This window comes from Pristiophorus japonicus, chromosome 10 (genome assembly GCF_044704955.1).
Source record: "Pristiophorus japonicus isolate sPriJap1 chromosome 10, sPriJap1.hap1, whole genome shotgun sequence".
NCBI classification, from domain to species: domain Eukaryota; kingdom Metazoa; phylum Chordata; class Chondrichthyes; family Pristiophoridae; genus Pristiophorus; species Pristiophorus japonicus.
This window is the reverse complement of record NC_091986.1, coordinates 140,483,236-140,508,310: the sequence shown is the minus strand read 5'-3', so window position 1 is coordinate 140,508,310 and position 25,075 is coordinate 140,483,236. Positions and strand designations below refer to the sequence as shown.

The 25,075-nt window shown below is 45.4% G+C and overlaps 1 protein-coding gene across 5 annotated transcripts in view; it reads right to left on the bottom strand.

Moving 5' to 3' along the window:
* Positions 1-892: 892 nt before the first annotated feature.
* The window catches only part of LOC139274813 (coiled-coil domain-containing protein 138-like), a 164,441-nt gene continuing 140,258 nt past the window's right edge, over positions 893-25,075 (bottom strand). For 4 of the 5 annotated variants that reach the window (XM_070891504.1, XM_070891505.1, XM_070891507.1 and 1 more), the window contains 3 exons: positions 20,023-20,199; positions 8,620-8,758; positions 893-2,310 (listed from right to left, as the gene is read on the bottom strand). In XM_070891504.1, coding sequence (XP_070747605.1) covers positions 2,130-2,310; positions 8,620-8,758; positions 20,023-20,199 — 497 coding nt within the window. In that variant the 3' untranslated portion in view covers positions 893-2,129. The remainder of the gene's footprint in view (positions 2,311-8,619; positions 8,759-20,022; positions 20,200-25,075) is intronic. The other variant, XM_070891506.1, reaches the window with a different exon arrangement.

Below are 25,075 nucleotides of genomic sequence, written 5' to 3'. Positions count from 1 at the left end.
CCCTCTGATGGCAACATTCCTCTCTGAAAATCTTCAGCCCGCCAGGCGGTAACAAAACCTGTTTTTTCCCAGTGGTCCAGTGAGACTGTGGCCTTCTGCAATGGCGATGCAGCTTCCCTTACAGGGGAAGATGCACTGCCACTGCCATGTTTTTTTTTGTTAGCCGACTGCCATGTCGGCCCAACAATTATGCCCCCGATTTGTTGGGCTACCAACAGGCAGCCTGGCACCCTCTCTTGGGTGCCAGGCCGCTGGCCCGGCTGAAACCCTTCCAGGTGGCCCGGCGGGCCAAAATTTAAAAATCATGAAGGCTCTCCCCTAACGCAGTGCCATGATGACGTCTTCACGGCGGTTTCTGCCCCTCAGATGTTGCCGCTGGCATGTCTCTGCTCTTCTCATGTAGTCACCGGCCCCATTAAGAGTGACTTCCGGATCGAATAAAAAAAAAACGAAGAGCGGAATTTCGCTCAACAGGTAACCTCAACCACAGCTGCGGTAAAAACCATTGAAACGGAGTGTGCGCGTTCCGTTTCAGGTGGGGGGCAATTTCTACCCCATAGTGTTAAGTCCTAATTCAGCTTCGACTAAATGTCACTGCAATTTTTAGTTATGGAATTTATCACCGATTTGGTCTTTTGCACACTATTACTTATGAGCTTAATTAAAGCTTATTTTATTCTTAATCACTTTGGTGGTTAAGTATCAGCATCAAATGAATAGCAAAATTGGTGGTAGACATGCCATGTGCAATCTTACCACAAAAAGTCAACTTTACATTTGCTGAAGTGTTGAAATTAAGTAATAGAAACAAGTGCCATGTCTAGTTTTATTTAAAATGACAGATGTATAAATTAGTGGCACAAAACCAAACGATCCAAAACGTTTCCAATTTACTTTTATTGGTACTGCAAATGCGGTCTGTGCTTTACCAAAATAAAATCTGTAAACCTAGAGTCTAAAAGAACCTAAAAGCAAGCCTATTTTGAACTCCCCAACACTCCATTTAGTGTGTTATTGCACCAAGTGGTGTGGAACTGGTTTTCCAGACTAGGAAGGTAGAAACATCCAGTTATTGATTTGTGTTTGGTTAATTGATTTTTGCCAGGAAAGTAGAGAGAATGGTAGAAGTGGAAAAGGAAAATTAGAGGGAGGAATTAAAACAAATTTTTAAAATCAGCTGGTCAGGAGCCTGCTCTAGATCACTATTCAGTGTCATACTGAAATAGATGTTGCAGGTATGGAATGAAGATAACATGTAATGGCTATAAAGTCAATTAGCCCATTGACATCATCGAGGTTCATTAGAAAATGGTCACCTGGATCAGGCATGGGCCTCTGCTGCTCATGGAACCATATCATGGCATAAGTGATTAGAATCAGGAGGACAGGAAAGAAAAATTCTGATGTGGAGGGAAGAACAACATTTATTTGCACTCCAGAATTTTAAAGAGTTTTAATGCAAAATATGATAAATTATATCATTTAACATAGCAAATACATTTAACGGATACCTTTGGAAGAATTAAAGAAGTAATTGTGTTTGTGTGTACCTTCTGATGTCTCTCAAAAACATATCAAAGTGCTTCACATATGAACCACCTTTGGAGTAGAGTTGTTATAATGTAGGCAAATGTAGCAGCCATTCTGCATCAGCAAGATCCCACAAATAGTTCGTGTCTTTTTTGGTGGTATTGGTTGAGGGAGAAATGTTGGTCAGTACACAAGGAGAACATCCTGCTCTTCATCCTGAACAGGCAGACAGGACTTTGATTTAATGTCCCACTGAAAAGTTAGCAGCTCTTTCTCAATGTTGTACTGAAGTGTCAGCCTAGATATGAGCTCCTGGTGTGAGACTCAAACCCACAATCTTCTAACTCAGAGGTATGAAAGTTAACAACTGACATACAGGGACTATTCCCCAACAGTCTAGATGTAAAGTCTCCATTTCCCTGAAGCAACTGAAGTTTCCAATTGATTTGGTTTCAATTAAAAATATGTACACTAAAACATGCTTTGTTTAAATATAGCAAAGTACAAGATCTGTTAATTATTGATAAATTAGACACAGAAAGCTTACCAATGATGCTAACAGTATAAAAAGCAGCACTTAAGTCTAAATGGATAGATGTTCACTGATTTGAAATGCTGTTTCCCAGGCTGCTGGCCAAATCAGTCCCTTTAATTATGCCGAGGTTAAACAGAATGGACTGGAGGTTGATAGCCAAGAAAGTATGCTCTGGATCTGTAGTCCTGTGTAACTCTTGAATCAAGATGTGGATTGTGAATAATTCAAATAGTTTCTTATTATTCCTGTAAAGAAAGTATACATTTCAATTAGTCTATTTGTCCAACAGTATTACAGTTTATCCCTGAGGGTTTAGAAAACAGTTTTGAGGTTGATCCTCATCCATTGGAGAAATTAATTTTAACTGCTGAAAACTGCAATCATACATTGCAATTGGGAAAATGAGTATTTTAAAATGGTGAGGCTAGTTCTCCAAATTGGTTTTGCTTTCTGATTTTTTTGTTTGAGGATCATTTGACATCCTCTCTCCTGTTCATAATCTGGACCAGAAGATTTCTCTCAAATATTACATTAATTACCTCAGCTTCAGTGCAGAGTGTGATTTAAAAAATAATTTAAAAGATTTAAAAAATAAATTAAATAAAAATGGAGTTGTGGATGCTCGTAATGTTGTTTGGGATAATCTTAAATCAGACAAAATGTTAAATATCATAGTAAGTTTCATTTTTGAAATTGCACACGTCATTAAGAAAAGCTTAATTAATTGGGGGAGGGGACTGGAATATAGAGGCCCCAATATTGATGAGCTATAAGGCCCGTCCATTTTTCGGCGGTCCCTGGGTGGCACCTACCTTTTTGGCGCCTGCTGCCGCTGGGTCCAGCCAGGAGCCAGTTTCGCCTCAGTATTGTGGGCGGCAGTGGAAGTCGGAGGGCGGGTGCGGATATCAGCATCAGTGGGCGGGAGGTGCAGGCCTCTTGAATCAGAGAACTTTGGAGGCGCTACACCGCAAATGCGCAAGATTTGGGGGAGCCGGATGTTTTTTGCAGTTCTAATCAGCACACCGATGTCATTTTTGCCGCAATTGAGACTGCTGGGACATCTGCACATGCATTTAAATGGTGAACACTCTCCTGCACCTGACAGTTGTATAGGGGAGAGTTTAGGAGACGCAGAACTACAAACTTTTCATAAGCCATTCCTTCAGTGATTTAACATGAGTGGAAAAAAGCATCAAAGAAGACTGTCAAGACCAGGCCCAGAGCTCCCTGCTTTAATGATGAGGAACTGGAGGAGCGTGTATCAGAGGTGGAGTGCAGGTATAAAGACCTCACCCAGGATGGTCGTGGCAAACCTCCACCACCCCAATACAAACACTGGCACCTGCTCGACTATGTCATCGTCCGAGCTAGGGATCGCAAGGATGTGCGCAACACCTGCACTATGACAGGAGCTGACGACTGCTGGACAGACCACAGCCTAATCCGATCCATCATTGACATCAACATAGCCCCAAAGCGGAGGAGGCAGCAGAAGCAGTGCCGCAACAAAATCAATGCCGGGGCACTTAAGGACCCAGCTAAGAGAGCCCTATACAGTCAGCGCCTCACAGCTAACCTGGCGTGCTTTGATGAGACGCAGAATGCCCACAATGCTTGGCCTGCCCCCCCCAAGTCTCCATAACCAGTGCCTGCAAAAAGATACTCGGTCACTCAACCAGGAAACACCAGGACTGGTTTGATGAGAATGATCATGAGATCCAAGAGTGAATAGATTGCAAGTGCAGGGCATTTCTGAGCCTTAAACAACAACCCAACTCGGGAGCAGCAAAGCAGCAATACAGACAGTTCAAGGCTGAGGTCCAACAAAAAGCCCGGGACCTAAAGAACAGCTGGTGGATGGAGAAAGCACAAGAGATACAGCAGCTGACCGACAGCCATGATGTGCGAGGATTCTTCATTGCAGTCAAGGCCACCTACGGCCCAAACACCCAAGGCCACACCCCACTGCTGGCCAAGAACGGGGAAACTCTCATCAAGGACACCAAGGCAGTCAGGGTCCGCTGGAAGGAGCACTTCGAAGATCTCCTCAATCGAGACTCTGCCTTTGACCAGAGTGTTCTCGACTCCATCCTGCAGCATGCTACCCGCCACCACCTCGGCAAAACCTCAACACTGCACGAGGTAGAAAAAGCCATAAGACAGCTTAAAAACAAGGCGGCTACGGGAGTGGATGGAATCCTTGCTGAGGCACTGAAGTATGGTGGAGAGGCACTGTTGGCGCGAATGCATGACCTCATCTCTCTCATTTGGAGGAAGGAGAGCATGCTGGGAGATCTCAGAGATGCAGTGATCGTGACTATCTTTAAAAAAGTGGACAAGTCCAACTGCGGCAACTACAGAGGCATCCCTTGTTATCAGCCACTGGGAAAGTAGTCGCTAGAATCCTCCTCAACCATCTTCTTCCTGTGGCCGAGGAGCTCCTCCTGGAGTCGCAGTGCGGATTTTGTCCCCTACGGGGCACAACGGACATGATTTTTGCAGCGCGACAGCTGCAAGGGCGCCAGCCCTTATACATGGCCTTCTTCGACTTTACAAAGGCCTTTGACACTGTCAACCGCGAGAGTCTATGGAGCGTCCTCCTCCGTTTCGTCTGAACCCAAAAATTCGTCACCATTCTCCGCTTGCTCCATGACGACATGCAGGCCGTGATCCTTACCAACGGATCCATTACAGACCCAATCCACGTCCGGACCAGGTTCAAACAGGGCTGCGTCATCGCCCCAACCCTCTTCTCAATCTTCCTCTCTGCCATGCTCCACCTCAGTCAACAAGCTCCCCGCTGGAGTGGAACTAAACTACCGAACCAGCGGGAACCTGTTCAACCTTCGCCGTCTCCAGGGCAGGTCCAAGGCCACCCCAACCTCTGTCGGCGAGCTACATTACGCGGACGCCACCTGTGTCTGCGCACATACAGAGGCTGAACTCCAGGACATAGTCGACGTATTTACTGAGGTGAACGAAAGCATGGGCCTTACGCTAAACATCCGCAAGACAAAAATCCTCCACCAGCCTGTCCTCGCCACGCAGCACTGCTCCCCAGTCATCAAGATACATAATGCAGCCCTGGACAATGTGGACCATTTCCCATACCTCGGGAGCCTGTTATCAACAAGAGCAGACATTGACGACGAGATTCAACACCGCCTCCAGTGCGCCAGTGCAACCTTCGGCCGCCTGAGGAAAAGAGTGTTTGAAGACTAGGCCCTCAAATCTACCACCAAGCTCATGGTCTACAGGCTGTAGCAATACCCGCCCTCTTGTATGGCTCAGAGATATGGACCATGTACAGTAAGACACCTCACGTCGCTGGAGAAATACCACCAATGATGTCTTCGCAAGATTCTACAAATCCCCTGGGAGGACAGACGCACCAACATTAGCGTCCTCGACCAGGCCAACATCCCCAGAATTGAAGCACTGACCACACTTGATCAGCTCCGCTGGGCAGGTCACATTGTTTGCATGCCTGACAGAAAGCAAGCGCTTGACTCGGAACTCCTTCACGGCAAACGAGCCAAAGGTGGGCAGAGAAAACGTTACAAGGACACCCTCAAAGTCTCCCTGATAACGTGCAACATCCCCACTGACACCTGGAGCGGAAAGAGCGTGCGGCAAACCAGTCCCACCCACCCCTTCCCTCAACGACTATCTGTCCCCCCTGTGACAGAGACTGTGGTTCTCGTATTGGACTGTTCAGCCACCAAAGAACTCATTTTAGGAGTGGAAGCAGGTCTTCCAAGATTCCAAGGGACTGCTTATGATGGTGATGACAGACACATTTGGAGGGAGATTGGTGAGGCCGTGTCCTCAATGGGCAACATTGAGCGAGATGGAGACCAGTGTAGGAAACTAGTCTGGTCTCCCACAGACCAGACTCAACAAGAGTGAGTAAACATTTATGGAACCCCTCCCGTGCAACTGCAAAAGTTATGCCCCAGATGTGTGTGGGTGTGTGCGCGTGTGGGGCATGAGAAGAGGGTAAAGGCTGCAACGTTTCTTTCTGCAGAAAAAAAATACTTCCAAGGCAGCAAACCTCAGTGCCACGGGAGGGGGCCCAGCACAGCAGAGGTGATTGAGTTGAGCAGCCTGAAGGAGTGTACCCTGGCATTGGTGGGTGACCGCTGCCGTGCAACCAAAAAGGGTGATGCAGATCCCGTGTTGGAGCATGGTAAGGGTATAATAATCTCCAGTGTGAGTAACGCTCATGGCATGAAAGGTCATGCAATGTAAAGGCAAATGCGTTTTAACGTACAGTTTGTCGGCCATTATTGGTGTGCCCATGTAGAGATGGAACTCCTTGATGGCACAATGTGAGATGAGACGGCTCACGTCAGCTTGACCTACCCTCCCCACCCCATAGACTGAAATGTTGCCCTCTACTTGCAGATGGTGAGTCAGACAGCACTGATCAATGCACGGCATCCACCTCTGGCACTCAAAGGAGGATTGTGACCCCAGTGTCTCCCATCCCAACGTTGTCCCCAGCCCAAGACTTGGGCTCCTTTCCCCCCCAAGATCACCCATTTCCACTGCAACCAACTCCGCCACCCAGAGTCATGAAGAACAGGAGAGAGAGGAGGGAGAAGGGCTCAGGTTTGAGCCATTTGAGGCCGAGGAGCTGGAAGAGGATGACACCAGCCTCCTGCCATGTGTGCCACCTGTCCGGAGAACCTCGGTGTCGGGCTCAGAGTTCATGGGCTTTGAACCGGTTGCAACATCTTCAAGTGCTGCTAGGCGCAGAGGCTGTGGAGCTGACCCAACCAAGGCGCGTCCACCCACAACAAGCTGCTGAGATTGCAGGACAGCTCACAGCAATTCATGAGATGGTCCGGCTATCGAGGACAAGCGTCGACCTAGGTCGCCAGCTGCTGAAGACCATGGCTGGAATAGGTGCCAGCATCAAATCTCTCACTCAGCATCATCCTGACTGAATGGACCGGCTCATTAGTGCTGTGGAGCGCAACACCCTGTCTGCTGAGGCGATGAGGCAGGCGATGGCTTCTAGGCAGGTCGTGCAAGCCCTCGACCCCACACCCTCAAGGCACACAGATCCAGAGGAGCTGGAGATGCCGGTGTGACACCCTCTACTGTCTCTCCAAGACATACATGTCTGCAGAGATCCGGCTGCCTTCCTGCACAACCTGCTCAAGCAGAGGCGGGGAGGGAGAGGGGCGCCATCTTGAAGGCGGGGCAGAGAAGACAATGGGCCTCACATCGGGGGTGGGGGGCGGAGAAGAGAGGTGGTGGTAGCGGGTAGAGGGGCGGGTGTTGATGGTGGAGATGTACGTGAATTCTATAAGGTTATGTCACTTTTGTAACTATGTACTTTTAAATACAGTCACAATGTTCACCCTCTCTTGGTCAATGTCTCATTTCCACATGATGTGTGATGCTTGTGAGAAACACACAGCTGTCCCTCAGGTGTTCTGCTGCATTAGGAATATATTGCGCTCCACATATGATTCCACTGTATAATGGGTCCTATCATCAGGATATCGCAGCATGACACGTAAGGGCGACCAATGCAGAAAGGCTTCCATTCAATCAGTCACTTGAACTACTTGCAGGTCACACATTAATGCTTGCAGGTCACGCCACTTTTTAAAGACGCCAAACACGGCAGAGTGCCATCCCTGGGATGACATGTTCATCAGTTACATTACAGTCCATTATATGTATTTTCCCCTCTTCCACACCTCATGTCAAGATGTTCTCAGGATCAGTTGCAGTTATGTGCCATCGATTGACACCTAATAACTTTCACTTAATAACTCTGACATAAGCTCATACCATTTGTGAAGTCACATCAGTCACTAAATAGGTTCCACATGAAATGGTCTCCAAACACTTTCATCTCCATTGAGCCTTTACCATCTTCCGTAACTCATTGCCGCTTCCTCTACCACACCTTCCCTTCAACGGAATCATAGGGAGTAACATATCCGAACTCTCTCTGGGTTAAGGTGCATCACCTCACTATTTATGTGCCACTGATAATGCTGCATGATCTGAACGATATCCTGAAGTGCAGCGCTGCAGCACTCTGAGCGAAGCTCCCTGTCGCCCGACTCACAGCCAGCTCAGACCAGCTTTTCCCCAGCAGTCCTTCTGGCGGGCGGCAGGGTGATCTTACACGGTCGTCGATGAGGAAAATGCCAGATTTCCAGCCTCCGGCGAGGGCAGGTAGCAGACTGTTGGAACCTCTGCGACCAATCTTGCGGTGGATGGACCGTGGATGGCACTGGAGGAATCACTGAAAAAAACTTCACTTCCGGCGAAACCTCGCCGACTGTGGGCAGGACTACCACCAATTTCGACCCCAAAGTATCTGAATCCTTCCACACATATGGGTGTCCAAGAACAAATTCCTATTTGTGAAGTCGTTTTAAACATTAATGCTAGGTATCACAAGCATGCCAAAGAACAATTACTGTTATGAATAAGTCAACTTAAATGACACATAAAATTACACATTAAATTTTTGAAATTATTCTTAGTATATTGGCAACATTTCAGTCATTTCATTTTCATACTTTATTTTAGAGAGTTTCTGTAGGACGACGCTGAGTTTCTCCAGTATTTGTACCTCCAGTTTAGAGTTTCTCAGAAGCAAGGAACAAGTGCGGAACCAGGTCTCATTGCTGCATGCCTTGAGGAAATGCTGCAAATATCCTGCATAAAAAGAAAATATGGTACTTCTAGCAATACAGCATGTTCCTTATTTCAGCCCTTCCCAAATTCTTTTAGAATGTAATGATTCCACAGTTTTTCAATTGTGCAGACTTTCTATTGTGGAACACTGCAAAAATGTTTCTTCTTTACCCTCTGTTACAATAAATTAAAAGTTGACCATTTGAGCTAAAGTATTTGCTCCTTTTTAATGCCATGTCTTCGTTCTGTTTTACAGTATATAACTGAATTCCTCAATTCTTCTTAAAATTAAGCATCACATTAACATGAATTCAAAACGATTTGTTTAAAACTCTAAAAATTATAATTCAATGCAATTAACTGACTGCACTGCATGTGTTCTTATGAACATTCTAGTACATTTGTAAAATATTGCACAACAACTTAGAACCAGATCCAATGTTACGACAGCTTGATAGTTCAATAGGTAAATGGTACACAGCCACACCACTCCTGAATTTAGTTCCTGATTTCTGCTAAATTAGCCAGCATCAGTTAAGAGTGGTAGTGGTGACACTACAATTTGCTGAAAAATCTCCAGGCTTGAGAAAGAAAAAATGTCAGGACTCCAGTTCATGAGCAAAGCTGTACATGTAGGGACATGGAATCATACAGCACAGAGGACACACTGTATACTTCCTTCCGGTCTGAAAACCAACCGTTCACCACTACTCTCTGCTTTCTGTTCATTAGTCAATTGTGCATGCATGCTGCCATTGTCCCTTTAATCTCATGGGATTTCATTTTGCTAACAAGTCTATTATGTGGCACTTTGTCAAACGTTGTTCATATTTGCCTGATTGGGGTAGAAATTGGTCATTATTGTGCCGTTTTCACAAGGACACCTGAAATATGTCCGATGCCATATTGGCAGAAAACAATTTTCAGGAAATTGTGGCGGCTGCCTAAAACATATGCTAATGAGGGGCATGCCGCTGGTTTTAGGTCCCCTCTCTGCTTTCTGCCTTTTAGCCAATTTCATACCAATCAATGCTGCCACCACCCCATTAATCCCATAGGCTTCAATTTTGCGAACAAGTCAATGTGGCACTTTATCAAATGCCTTTTGAAAGTCCAGATACACGTCATCATCAACTGTACTACCTTCATCAACCCTCTCCCGTTATTTCATCGAAGAACTCAATCAAGTTTGCCAGGCACGATACACCTTCAACAAATCTCTGCTGCTGTAATTTAGTAGCAACGTTCCCGCTAAGCTGGAAGTCCCGTGCAGGCTGCTTACAGGAACGGACGGCGCAACCAAAAACAATTAGGAGGAACATCGTTTATTAGCCCATGTTTTTGCAACTGACAATTTTGTCTCCAATTATGGTCTCTACAAGTTTCCCCATCACTGACATTAGGATGACTAGCCTGTAGTTACTGGTTTATCCCTCTCTCTTTTTTTGAACAGGGTTGTAACATTTGCAACCCTCCAGTCCTCTGGCACCACTCGCATATCCAAGGAGAATGTTAAGATTGTGGCTGGAACCTCCACAATTTCGACCTTTACTTCCCTCAGCAACCCAGGATGCATCCATTCTGGACCGGGTGACTTTTCTACTTTGAGCACTGCCAATCTTTGAAGTACCTCCTCTTTATCTATTTTCATCCAATCCACATAGAAACATACAAAATAGATGCAGGAGTAGGCTATTCGGCCTTTCGAGCCTGCACCACCATTCAATAAGATCATGGCTGATCATTCACCTCAGTACCCCTTTCCTGCTTTCTCTCCATACCCCTTGATCCCTTTAGCCGTAAGGGCCATATCTCTTGAATATATCCAATGAACTGGCATCAACAACTCTGTGGTAGGGAATTCCACAGGTTAACAACTCTTAGAGTGAAGAAGTTTCTCCTCATTTCGGTCCTAAATGGCTTACCCGTTATCCTTAGACTGTGTTCCCTAGTTCTGGACTTCTCCAACATCGGGAACATTCTTCCTGCATCTAACCTGTCCAGTCCCGCCCCACCAGAATTTTGTGTGTTTCTATGAGATCCCCTCTCATCCTTCTAAACTCCAGTGAATACAGGACCAGTCGATCCAGTCTCTCCTCATATGTCAGTCCTGCCATCCCAGGAATCAATCTGGTGAACCTTCGCTGCACTCCCTCAATAGCAAGAACATCCTTCCTCAGATTAGGAGACCAAAACTGAACACAATATTCCAGGTGAGGCCTCACCAAGGCCCTGTACAACTGCAGTAAGACCTCCCTGCTACTATACTCAAATCCCCTAGCTATGAAGGCCAACATACCATTTGCCTTCTTCACTGCCTGCTGTACCTGCATGCCAACTTTCAATGACTGATGTACCATGACACCCAGGTCTCGCTGCACCTCCCCTTTTCCTAATCTGCCGCCATTCAGATAATATTCTGCCTTCGTGTTTTTGCCCCCAAAGTGGATAACCTCACATTTATCCACATTATACTGCATCTGCCATGCATTTGCCCACTCACCTAACCTGTCCAAGTCACCCTGCAACCTCTTAGCATCCACCTCACAGCTCACACCGCCACCAGTTTAGTGTCATCTGCAAACTTGGAGATATTACACTCAATTCCTTCATCTAAAGCATTAATGTATATTGTAAATGGCTAGGGTCCCAGCACTGAGCCCTGCGGCACCCCACTAATCACTGCTTGCTATTCTGAAAGGACTCGTTTAACCCGACTCTCTGCTTCCTGTCTGCCAACCAGTTCTCTATACACATCAGTACATTACCCCCAATACCATGTGCTTTAATTTTGCACACCAATCTCTTGTGTGGGACCTTGTCAAAAGCCTTTTGAAAATCCAAATGCACCACATCCACTGGTTCTCCCTTGTCCACTCTATTAGTTACATCATCAAAAAATTCCACAAGATTTGTCAAGCATGATTTCCCTTTCATAAATCCACGCTGACTTGTACCGATCCTGTCACTGCTTTCCAAAAGCGCTGCTATTTCATCTTTAATAATTGATTCCAACATTTTCCCCCCTACTGATGTCAGGCTAACCGGTCTATAATTACCCGTTTTCTCTCTCTCTCCTTTTTTAAAAAGCGGTGTTACATTAGCTACCCTCCAGTCCATAGGGACTGATCCAAAGTCGATAGACTATTGGAACATGATCAACAATGCATCCACTATTTCTAGAACCACTTCCTTAAGTACTCTGGGATACAGACTATCAGGCCCCGGGGATTTATCGGCCTTCAATCCCATCAATTTCCCCAACACAATTTCCTGCCTAGTAAGGATATCCTTCAGTTCCTCCTTCTCACTAGACCCTCAGTCCCCTAATATTTCCAGAAGGTTATTTGTGTCTTCCTTCGTGAAGGCAGAACCAAAGTGTTTGTTCAATTGGTCTGCCATTTCTTTGTTCCCCATTATAAATTCACCTGAATCTGACTGCAAGGGACCTACGTTTGTCTTCACTAATCTTTTTCTCTTCACCTATCGATAAAGCTTTTGCAGTCAGTTTTTATATTCCGAGCACGCTTCCTCTCATACTCTATTTTCCCCCTCCTAATTAAACCCTTTGTCCTCCTCTGCTGAATTCTAAATTTCTCCCAGTCCTCGGGTTTGCTGCTTTTTCCGGACAATTTATATGCCTCTTCCTTGGATTTAACACTATCCTTAATTTCCCTTGTTAGCCATGGTTGAGCCACCTTCCCCGTTTTATTTTTACTCCAGACAGGGATATACGATTGTTAAAGTTCATCCATGTGATCTTTAAATGTTTGTCATTGCCTATCCGCCGTCAACCCTTTAAGTATCATTCGCCAGTCTATTCTAGCCAATTCACGTCTCATACCATCGAAGTTACCTTTCCTTAAGTTTCGGACCCTAGTCTCTGAATTAACTGTGTCACTCTCCATCTTAATAAAGAATTCTACTATATTATGGTCACTCTTACCCAAGGGGCCTCACACAACAAGATTGCTCATTAGTCCTTCCTCATTACACATCACTCAGTCTAGGATGGCCAGCTCCCTAGTTGATTCCTCGACATACTGGTCTAGAAAACCATCCCGAATACACTCCAGGAAATTCTCCTCCATCGTTTTGCTACCAGTTTGGTTAGCCCAATCTATATGTAGATTAAAGTCATCCATGATAACTGCTGTACCTTTGTTGCACACATCCCTAATTTCCTGTTTGATGCTGTCCCCAACCTCACTACTCCTCCAATTTCTCCTCGTCTTTTATTGTGTGACATTGGAAGCACTCTCTTCTTTTAGGAAGACAGATGCAGGATGTTTTATCTAAGAATACCCTTCCTGTTCTCCTTATAGGAATGGGTGAGAACAGGAATAATCTCATTGTAGTGGTCTCCATCAAATAGCACAGCTGCAATCACTATCTAACCTAGCACATGCAAAAGGAGGCACGCGGAAGCATGCCCTGCAAAGTCTGTTTTCAAGAATGGCAGAGCAAAAAAAACAGAAAACTGAGGAGGAAATTGGAATTAAAATTATAATGAAATAGAATTTAACTGGGCAATGTTAACAGGATATTTTTCTTTAATAATTTAACAGGATATTATGTATAACTTTGTGGTAGCAGCATTTGTGGTAGAGCAATCAATACACATATGCAGCCTAATCCCACTTTCCAGTTCTTGGTCTGTAGCCTTGCACGTTATGGCACTTCAAGTGCATATCCAAGAACTTTTTAAATATGATGAGGGTTTCTGCCTCTACCACCCTTTCTGGCAGTGCATTCCAAACACCACCCCGCCCGTACCCCACCCCTCCCCTCCCAATGCCCTTTGGGTGATTCTACTATTTATTGTGTCTTCCTTTGCCTTGTTAGCCCTCCCCAAATGCATTACCTCACACTTCCCCAGATTGAATTCCATTTGCCACTTTTCTGCCCACCTGATCAGTCTATTGATATCTTCCTGAACTCTCCAGCTCTATTAAACATAGAATATAGGTGCAGGAGTAGGCCATTCGAGCCTGCACCACAATTCAATAAGATCATGGTTTCATTCACCTCGGTACCCCTTTCCTGCTTTCTCTCCATACCCCTTGATCCCTTTAGCCGTAAGGGCCACATCTAACTCCCTCTTGAATATATCCAATGAACTGGCATCAACAACTCTTTGCGGTAGGGAATTCCACAAGTTAACAACTCTCTGAGTGAAGCAGTTTCTCTTCATCTCAGTCCTAAATGGCTTACCCGTTATCCTTAGACTGTGTCCCCTGGTTCTGGACTTGCCCAACATCGGGAACATTCTTCCAACATCTAACCTGTCCAGTCCCGTCAGAATTTTATATGTTTCTATGAGATCCCCTCTCATCCTTCTAAACTCCAGTGAATACAGGCCCAGTCGATCCAGTCACTCCTCATGTGTCAGTCCTGCCATCCCAGGAATCAGTCTGGTGAACCTTTGCTGCACTCCCTCAATAGCAAGAACATCCTTCCTCAGATTAGGAGACCAAAACTGAACACAATATTCCAGGTGAGGCCACACCAAGGCCCTGTACAACTGATGTAATTGGCATCACGGAGACATAGAAACATAGAAAATAGGTGCAGGAGTAGGCCATTCGGCTCTTCGAGCTCCAGGGTGACCAAGGCTGCGAACTCAACATCCAGGAGTATTCAACATTTAGGAAGGATAGACAGAAAGGAAAAGGAGATGGGATGGCATTGCTGGTTAAAGAGGAAATTAATGTAATAGTAAGAAAGGACATTAGCTTGGATGATGTGGAATCATTATTATGGGTGGAGCTACGGAATACCAAGGGGCAGAAAATACTGGTAGGAGTTGTGTACAGACCACCAAACAGTAGTAGTAAGGTTGGGGACAGCATCAAACAAGAAATTAGGGATGCATGCAATAAGGGTACAGCAGTAATCATGGGTGACTTTAATCTACATATTGATTGGGTTAACCAAACTGGTAGCAATGCAGTGGAGGAGGATTTGCTGGAGTGAATTAAGGATGGTTTTCTAGACCAGTATGTCGAGGAACCAACTAGGGAGCTGGCCATCCTAGACTGGGTGATGTGTAATAAGGAAGGATTAATTAGCAATCTTCTTGTGTGAGGCCCCCTGGGGAAGTGTGACCATAACATGGTAGAATTCTTTATTAAGATGGAGAGTGACACAGTTAATTCAGAAACTAGGGTCCTGAACTTAAGGAAAGGTAACTTCGACGGTTTGAGGCGTGAATTGGCTAGAATAAACTGGCAAATGATACTTAAAGGGTTGACGGTGGATAGGCAATGGCAAACATTTAAAGATCACATGGATGAGCTTCAGCAATTGTACATCCCTGTCTGGAGTAAAAATAAAACAGGGAAGGTGGCTCAACTGTAAGGAAATCCAAGGAAGAGGCATATAAATTGTCCAGAAAAAGAAACAAACCTGAGGACTGGGAGAAATTTAGAATTCAGCAGAGGAGCACAAAGGGTTTAATTAAGAGGGAGAAAATAGAGTACGAGAAGAAGCTTGCCGGGAACATAAAAACTGACTGCAATAGCTTCTATAGATATGTGAAGAGAAAAAGATTAGTGAAGACAAACGTAGGTCCCTTGCAGTCAGATTCAGGTGAATTTATAATGGGGAACAAAGAAATGGCAGACCAATTGAACAAATACATTGGTTCTGTCTTCACGAAGGAAGACACAAATAACCTTCCGGAAATACTAGGGGACCAAGGGTCTAGTGAGAAGGAGGAACTGAAGGATATCCTTATCAGGCAGGAAATTGTGTTAGGGAAATTGATGGGATTGAAGGCTGATAAATCCCCGGGGTCTGATAGTCTGCATGCCAGAGTAGTTAAGGAAGTGACCCTAGAGATAGTGGATGCATTGGTGATCATTTACCAACAGTCTATCGACTGTGGATCAGTTCCTATGGACTGGAGGGTAGCTAATGTAACATCACTTTTTAAAAAGGGAGGGAGAGAAAAAGCGGGTAATTATAGACCAGTTAGCCTGACATCAGTAGTGCGGAAAATGTTGGAATCAATTATTAAAGATGAAATAGCAGCGCATTTGGAAAGCAGTGACAGGATCGGTGCAAGTCAGTATGGATTTATGAAGCGGAAATCATGCTTGACAAATCTTCTGGAAATTTTTTGAGGATGTAACTAGTAGAGTGGACAAGGGAGAACCAGTGGTTATGCTGTATTTGGACTTTCAAAAGGCTTTTGACAAGGTCCCACACAAGAGATTGCCGTGCAAAATCAAAGCACATGGTATTGGGGGTAACATACTGACGTGGATAGAGAACTGGTTGGCAGACAGAAAGCAGAAAGTCAGGATAAACGGGTCCTTGTCAGAATGGCAGGCAGTGACTAGTGGGGTGCCGCAGGGCTCAGTGCTGGGACCCCAGCTCTTTACAATATACATCAATCATTTGGATGAAGGAATTGAGTGTAATATCTCCAAGTTTGCAGATGACACTGAACTGGGTGGCGGTGTGAGCTGTGAGGGGGACGCTAAGAGGCTGCAGGGTGACTTGGACAGGTTAGCTGAGTGGGCAAATGCATGGCAATTGCAGTATAATGTGGATAAATATGAGGTTATCCACTTTGGTGGCAAAAACACAAAGGCAGAATATTATCTGAATGGCGGCAGATTAGGAAAAGGGGAGGTGCAACGAGACCTGGGTGTCATGGTTCATCAGTCATTGAAAGTTGGCATACAGATACAGCAGGCGGTGAAAGCGGCAAATTGTATGTTGGCCTTCATAGCTAGGGGATTTGAGTATAGGAGCAGCGAGGTCTTACTGCAGTTGTACAGGGCCTTGGTGAGGCCTCACCTGGAATATTGTGTTCAGTTTTGGTCTCCTAATCTGAGGAAGGACGTTCTTGCTATTGAGGGAGTGCAGCGAAGGTTCACCAGACTGATTACTCCCAATACCATGAGGAGAGACTGGATCAACTGGGCTTTATACATTGGAGTTTAGAAGGATGAGAGGGGATCTCATTGAAACATAGAAGATTCTGATGGGACGGGACAGGTTCGATGCGGGTTAGAATGTTCCCGATGTTGGAGAAGTCCAGAACCAGGGGACATAGTCTTAAGATAAGGGGTAGGCCATTTAGGACTGAGATGAGGAGAAACTTCTTCACTCAGAGAGTTGTTAACCTGTGGAATTCCCTGCCGCAGAGAGTTGTTGATGCCAGTTCATTGGATATATTCAAGAGGGAGTTAGATATGGCCCTTACGGCTAAGGGGATCAAGGGGTATGGGGAGAAAGTAGGAAAGGGGTACTGAGGGAATGATCAGCCATGACCTTATTGAATGGTGGTGCAGGCTCGAAGGGCCGAATGGCCTACTCCTGCACCTGTTTTCTATGTTTCTATGCAGTAAGAGCTCCCTGCTCCTATCAACCACACAACAAATTTTTGTATTATCTGCAAACTTATTAAACATGCCCCCTACATTGAAGTCTAAATCATTGATATATACCACAAAAAGCAGGGGCCCTACTACTGGGCAACCCACCGGAAACAGCCTTCCAGTCACAAAAACACCCGTCGACCATTACCTTTTGCTTCCTGCCACTGAGCCAATTTTGGATCCAACTTGCCACTTTCCCTTGGATCCTATGAGCTTTTATTTATTTGTTTTAAACCAACCTGCCATGTAGGACCTTGTCAAAGGATCTGCTAAAATCCACGTAGACTACATCTAATGCACTACCCTCATTGACCCTCCTCGTGACCTCCTCAAAAAATTCAATCAAGAACTGGCAGTAGACACCACAGGATAAATTTTGCGAGACAGTATTCCTGACAGAGTCTTTCTTGGACTGCAGATCATAGGATCGGGTGCAGAGGTCAGTGTGCTTAAATTCTCCATCCTCCTGATCTTCCAATTATTAATTTTAATGACTGTAAAATCGGTAGCATGATTCTGCAATCTGCACTCCTGGCAAGCAAGGCTCTGCACTGAGAGTCTGGCCTCGTAAAATTAGGCTTCCTAATCTAATTAGTTTGATTCAAGTCTGCTACAGGAAAAGCCACTTAGAGAGGCACAGGCAAGTTGTGGATTCTAGCAGTTCATTCAGGAAGTGAGGAAAAAGACAGGACTCAAAAAACTCTTCCTGCAGAACAGAAACTGTGTCACATTGCTGCTGATAACAGGGAATAGAAGATTGGCCTATAGCTGTAATACCCATCAGTCATTTTCAGGGGACGTCGCATAACTTTTACTAGGCAATCATAAGTGAAACTATGAAAGGGGTCCTGTCCTTGTAAATTCCTCCCCACCTTGTTTATAATGGAAATATCCTAATGAATATGAAGTACAAGCTAATGAGGAAATACACAATTGCTTCAGATTGATGTCCAAAATTAGCCTGTGGATAAAAAGGACTATTACACTGGAGAAATTACAGTATGTCCATGTTCAAAACAGCAAAACCATTGAATAGTAGAACATGGATTCAAGATAATAACACTTCACTATGATGCTATCAAAAAGAAGTGTAGACGACAGGAATTTCTCTCTAAAGATGTATGTGAAAGTCAGTATGCACCAGTTTTGAACACCTCCTGGGATTAGAAGACGACTGCAAAAAGGCATATTTTTGTAAGACTAATGCTGATCAAGCCCATGTTAGCTTTGGTCTATTTCACTGCTAAGGTGGACTAAAAGTATGTGACTATGGCCCACTAACTGGGAGAGGGAAGTAATGGTTTATTATTATTATTATTCACAAGAAGGGGTTTGAAATGAAGGAAGATAGATAGATTTGATTATAGCTGTTACTTTGTATATTCACTCATTGTCTACAAAATATAGCAGCTTAATGATTAATATCTGGCCTTGTGCCACTGGATTACCTACAGAAGGATTGGAGAAATGCACATCAGGGCATGCGCAAAAGACACGATATCCAGTGGTCACGACTGAGAGTATGCTATTGTATGATTAGATATTGGGACATATGACTGAACACAAGACTGCTTATGGGATTGACCAGTGCCACGGAACTTCAATGAATGTCTAAGGCAAACCCGAATTTTTTAACACCATATACTGTGGCATTTATATAGTTCAACTGAATAAAGCATTCCATTATTTTCCCATCAATTCAGAAGTATATCTAGTGTACATACATTCTTAACAAAAGACCAAGGGGTAATAATTCACCTCTGCCTGAAACAGGGCGCACCTTCTGTTGTTTTAGATTTTCACACCCACATGGATTGCGGCGGAGGTGTTGTCGATATTCAGCACTTGGACATTTTTTTTTTGCTCGGGGCGAATGTAGTTGTGGCTGAGGGGCAGAAGTGTCCTTGCTGCGGGTGGGCCGCCCGATCAGTCATTTGCACAGCGTTAATGATGTTAGCGCTGAGCTGACGTGTCACAACGTCTCTCCCCTGCATATTTTTAAGTTAGGTCCACTGGGCCACCAGGGAGGGTTTCGGCCGGTCCAGCGGTCTGACATGCAAGAGGGGGTGCCAGGCTGCCTTGTTGGCGGCCCGGCAGAACCCGGGGGCACAATCGTCGGTCAACCGACAATAAAAAATAAAAATTGTGTCGCTGGCAGCACCACCCCCCCTTTAAGGGCAGACGCGTCACCAACCAACAAGGAGTGCACTGTCAGTGACACCGACACAAAAAGCTGTCAGTGGCACCAGCCGGCGGCGGCATCTCTTCTGCGGGGCAATTCCGCAAAAGGGATATTTCTCACGGGACAATTTCGGGAAGCAGTTGCCACCGGTCGGTAAGGGGTCGGCGAGTGCACGCCGCAGCGGGAAAACGGGCGCCGCTCCGCCACTGATGAAGGGCAATTTGCAAAATGGCTGCCCCTCCGCGGAGAGTCGGCGACCATTCTGCGCCGCCCCGTGGTCGCCACTTTCAGGCGGTCAGAGGCCTTATCGGGAGAGGCAATATTGGCCCCCAAGTGTATGCACATGAATTTCTGTAAGATGTTTTGAGACCAAGTTGTACAGTTAATTCCATCCATAATCTTTGCAATAGACTTTAAAAATGGTCTTTATAATCATGTTCAAATCTGAATCTTAGTTTAAGGAGCAATAAATAAATAAATTTGTTTGTCTTTTTTGTACTTGGATTTTGTACCAAATGCTGAGCAGCTGAAGACCACTGCACTCACCTTTTTAGAAGTCATGTTGCCAGGTTTGCACATCATAGGTAACATGTTTAGGTAACATTTAGCAAAAAAATTTAATACGGCAGCTCAAACTAGTTCATTGGGAAAATCTTGGCTTATTGTTCAGATTTATTAAGTGGAAAATTCTACTGTGTATAGATACTTACTTGACTCCATTGTCATCTGTAGAATGATGTCAACAGCACTGTACAGCAGACATTTACTCGAGGGTTTCAGGTAACAAAGAATAATCTGCACAGCCTGGTACTCCAAGAACAAAGCCTTGCCTTCATCTGTCTTCAGGTCGACAAGAAGAATGTCAAAAGCTTGAGCCAAATAATCCACTATTAATGAGAAGTATGTAAATTAAAAATATTAATCTTTGTCATTGAGAAAAATTGTTCAATATCATGGAATAATGCTCAGAAAAAGTAAAAAGTGGATCAAAACAAAACATCAAAGTGCATCAGCTTGGCTCAGTTGGTAGCATTTTCACCTCTGAATCAGGTTTTGGGTTCAAGCCCCACTCCAGGATTTGAGCACCTCATCTAGACTGACACTTCAGTGTAGTACAGATGGACTGCTGCATTATTAGGGATGCCATCTTTTGGATAGCGGATCCCCTTCTGCCTGATCATGTGAGCGTAAAAGAATCCATGTCACTACCTAAAAAACAATATGTTGTCCTATCAAAACAATCAAAAACAGATTAAATGGTCTTCTGCTCATTTGCTCTTTGTGTACACATTACTGTTGTATGAAGCCAAACACAACAGTCAAAGAAAAAGAAAGACTTGCATTTATATAGCGCCTTTCACGACTGCCAGATGTCTCAAGCGGTTTACAGCCAATGAAGAGCTTTTGGAGTGTAGTCACTGATGTAATGTGTAAAACGTGGCAGCCAATTTGCACACAGCTAGCTCCCACAAACAGCAATGTGATAATGACCAGATAATCTGTTTTAGTGATGTTGATTGAGGGATAAATATTGGCCAGGACACCGGGGATAACTTCTCTGCTCTTTTTCGAAATAGTGCCACGGGATATTTAACATCCACCTGAGAGCACAGACCCGGTTTACATCTCATCCGAAAGATGGCAACTCCAACAGTGCAGCACTCCCTCAGCACTTCACTGTAATGTCAGCCTAGATTTATGTGTTCAAGTCCGACAATTTTTCTCATTGCTCCAGGTTGCTAGATGCACTCAAATATGTCATCAGCATATTTACCATAAAGAATTTTGGCAGCTTTCCCTACAATTAAAATTCAGCATTTTCAAAGTATTCTGGAACAATAATTATTCCCTGCTGCTAAAGAAAGAGAATTTACTTTTATATAGCACCTGATCGCATCTCTCAAAAACATACCAAATCACTTAATGTACAATGAACTGTTTAAAGTCCAGTTACTGTTATATAGGTAACAGGGTAAGTTAGCATAGTACCTGTATTATGGAACTGGACTAAAAACCCAAAGATTAAGTGCTCAAATACCACCACGACAAGTTGAAAATTAAGTTCAATAAATTTATATATTTTCTTCTGGTGCCAACCCACAAACGGCCTTGAAAGTTGCCAGATTGCTGGAAAAATCCAACTGGTTTGCTAACGTTTCATAGGGAAGGGAACCTGCCTTACTTGGTCTGATCTATACGAGACTCATCTCACACTATGGGCTGGATTTTCTGCTCTTCTGTGCTTTGTTTTTCGCCCCGGAGCGGTGGCAATGAGATCTTCTGCACCCGGCAGCGATCCTTGGGTCCGGTTTTGCGGCGGCACGAAGCAGCACCGCCTGGAAGCGCTGTGCCGGTGTGCAACGTCCCTGCCACGAGTTTGAGGTCCTGCCCGATCCAGCAGCCCAGAAGTGCACCCCACAATGACTGCTTGGGAAATCAGGGCGGTCAAACCATCCCGTCGGCGAAGAGGTGGAGGTGAGTAATGGGCTCCAAAGGTAAGTGATTGATTTTTCTTTTAATTTTTTTCAGCGATTTGCGTTGTGGTGGCGTGGACAATGTTTTAGCAATCTTTTGTGGGTTTTTTTGGTTTCCCCCCACCTCCCCCAGACATCTCTCTCAAAGCGCTTCCGGACCGGCTCTTCAGCTCAGGAGTTTCCCATCCTTGTGCCAAGAGAGCTGTACAACGCCTCCCTTAGCGCTGCGCCCCCCTGATGCAGGGCCCAGATGCCCAAACTTACCTACGAAGGCGCAAACTATTCCCGGCCGCTAACTTGCCCGCCCCACTGCCATTATCGCTCCATAAACATAAAAACCTAAAACCCAGCTCAAAGTGCTTTACCTTTTGTGCCCTCTGAAGTGGCCAAGAAATCCATTTAGTTGACAATCACTAGAAGGCCCACAAGGACCTCCTCAGGGTAATAAATGTATATTTGCTAGCATCACCCATATCCTGACATTCAATCAATATTTTTTTTTTAAAGTGCAGAAGTCATTCTGTGCATAGCAATGCCCCACAAACAGATAATTTAAAAAATAAACCATTTAACTCATTTATTATCCAAGACAGAAATCATGCCTACTCTTTGCATAAACTCTAGGTCTCGCTGGTTGGAAATCCTGGAGAAACCACAACACTCCTAAATACTTCCCCAAAGTCTTGCCTTAATGAATGGTAGTCCCTCGGAATTGAGGAAGACTTGCTTCCACTCTTAAAATGAGTCCTTAGGTGGCTGTACAGTCCAATACAAGAACCACAGTCCCTGTCACAGGTGGGACAGGTTTGCCACACGCTCCTTCCGCTGCCTGCGCTTGATTTCTGCATGCTCTCGCCGATGAGACTCGAGGTGCTCAGCGCCCTCCCGGATGCACTTCCTCCAGTTAGGGTGGTCTTTGGCCAGGGATTCCCAGGTGTCGGTGGGGATGTTGCACTTTATCAGGGAGGCTTTGAGGGTGCCCTTGTAACGTTTCCTCTGCCCACCTTTGGCTCGTTTGCCGTGAAGGAGTTCTGAATAGAGCGCTTGCTTTGGGAGTCTTGTGTCTGGCATGTGGACAATGTGGCCTGCCCAGCGGAGCTGATCAAGTGTGGTCAGTGCTTCAATGCTGGGGATGTTGGCCTGGTCGAGGATGTTAATATTGGTGTGTCTGTCCTCCCAGGGGATTTGTAGGATCTTGCAGAGACATCTTTGAGTGAGCAGATTTTAGTGACCAGTCTCCCAACAGGAATTTGGGTAAGAGCATAAAGGAGGCAGGAACCCAGCCCTAATTTTGTCTCTTTCCCCACCCTTGGCAGAGGATCTGCCTCAATTTCACTTTCCCTTCACACCAAAATTTTGGATCCGTAGGCAACAAGGACAAATCAGTCACTCTGATGGATCTCACAATGCTAATTTTTAAAATCAATTGTGCTGTTTTATGTTTTTGTTTCAGTACAAAAGGAGATATCAAGGGCTGGATTTTCGGTTCTGCTCATTTCAAAGCGGTAATAGCAGTGGGTTGGTAAAGTTTGCGCCCGGGGACAGTTTGCGTCTCAGTCAGCAAAATTCAACAGCTGGGCCCTGAGTGTGGGGTGGAGCCCTAAGGGAGACATTACATACCTCTCTTATGGTGCTAGGCTGGCTGAGCAAGCGAAAATCTTGAGCTAAACAGCCGGCCTCGGAGTGCTCCAAGAGAGAGGCCTGGGGGAGGAAAAAAAAAACTGACCCTCCAAAAACAATCCCAATAAATAACTCATGCCACAACATAAGTTGCAAAAAAAATTAAATAAAAAACAATCACACTCACCTGAGATCGACATTCATCATCATAGGCAGTTCCTTGGAATCGACGAAGACTTGCTTCCACTCTTAGCATAAGTTCTTAGGTGGCTGTACAGTCCAATACGAGAACCACAGTCTCTGTCACAGGTCGGACAGATAGTCGTTGAGGGAAAAGGGTGGGCAGGGAGCCTGGTTTGCCACACGCTCCTTCCGCTGCCTGCGCTTGATTTCTGCATGCTCTCGGCGACGATACTCAAGAAGTTCAGCGCCCTCCCAAATACACTTCCTCCACTTAGGGCGGTCTATGGCCAAGGACTCCCAGGTGTCAGTGGGAATGTCGCACTTTATCAAGGAGGCTTTGAGGGTGTCCTTGTAACGTTTCCTCTGTCCGTCTTTGGCTCGTTTGTCGTGGACGAGTAGAGCGCTTGCTTTGGGAGTCTCGTGTCTGGCATGCGGACTATGTGGCCTGCCTAGCGGAGCTGATCAAGTGCGGTCAGTGCTTCAATGCTGGGGATGTTGGCTTGGATGAGGACGCTAATGTTTGTGCATCTATCCTCCCAGGAGATTTGCAGGATCTTGCAGAGACATCGCTAGTGGTATTTCTCCAGCAACTTGGTGTCTACTGTACTTGGTCCATGTCTCTGAGCCATACAGAAGGGCGGGTATTACTACGACCTTGTAGACCATGAGCTTAGTGACAGTTTTGAGGGACTGATCTTCAAACACTCTTTTCCTCAGGTGGCCGAAGGCTGCACTAGCGCACTGGAGGCGGTATTGGATCTCATCATCAATGCCTGCTCTTGTTGATAGAAGGCTCCCGAGATAGGGGAAGTGGTCCATGTTGTCCAGGGCTATGCCGTGGATCTTGATGTTTGGGGGGCAGTGCTGTGCGGCGAGGACAGGCTGGTGGAGGACCTTTGTCTTACTAATGTTTAGCGTAAGGCCTATGCTTACTTACCTCACTGTGGCCACTACATCTTGGACCGCCAGCTTTCACATGCAGTCCCAGCAGGATGCTCTACGGAGTGCTACAGATCGGGCAGCTGCCAAAAATCGAGCCGGTGTCGCAACCAGGGGCGTTACACACCGGCTCCTTTCTTCCGGGCGGTAATGCTCCACGTCCCGTCGAAACGGGCACCGAAAGTTCCAGCGTGGTGTTTGAAGCTGGCCGCCGGCCTGGAACAGCTTACTGCCGCCCCTCTGGGACACTAACAGGGGCGGCAACAAACTGAAAATCCAGCCCCAGGATTCTTAAGAAGACTATTTCTTACAGATGGGGTTATCTTTTAAGTTTGATTAATATCGAGTAAAAGTTTTCCATTTAACAATTTTTAAAAAAAGTTAAAAATCAATGTTATTCCCCTTCCCATTCGAGACACTGGATAAGAGACCAGGAGACAACCTGCTCTATAGTCTCTTATCAATCGCACAAGAACATATGCAACTGCAACACAAGGTAGGGCCAAGAACAAATTTCTCTTTTGCTGATGGAAAGTGTTAGCTTTAG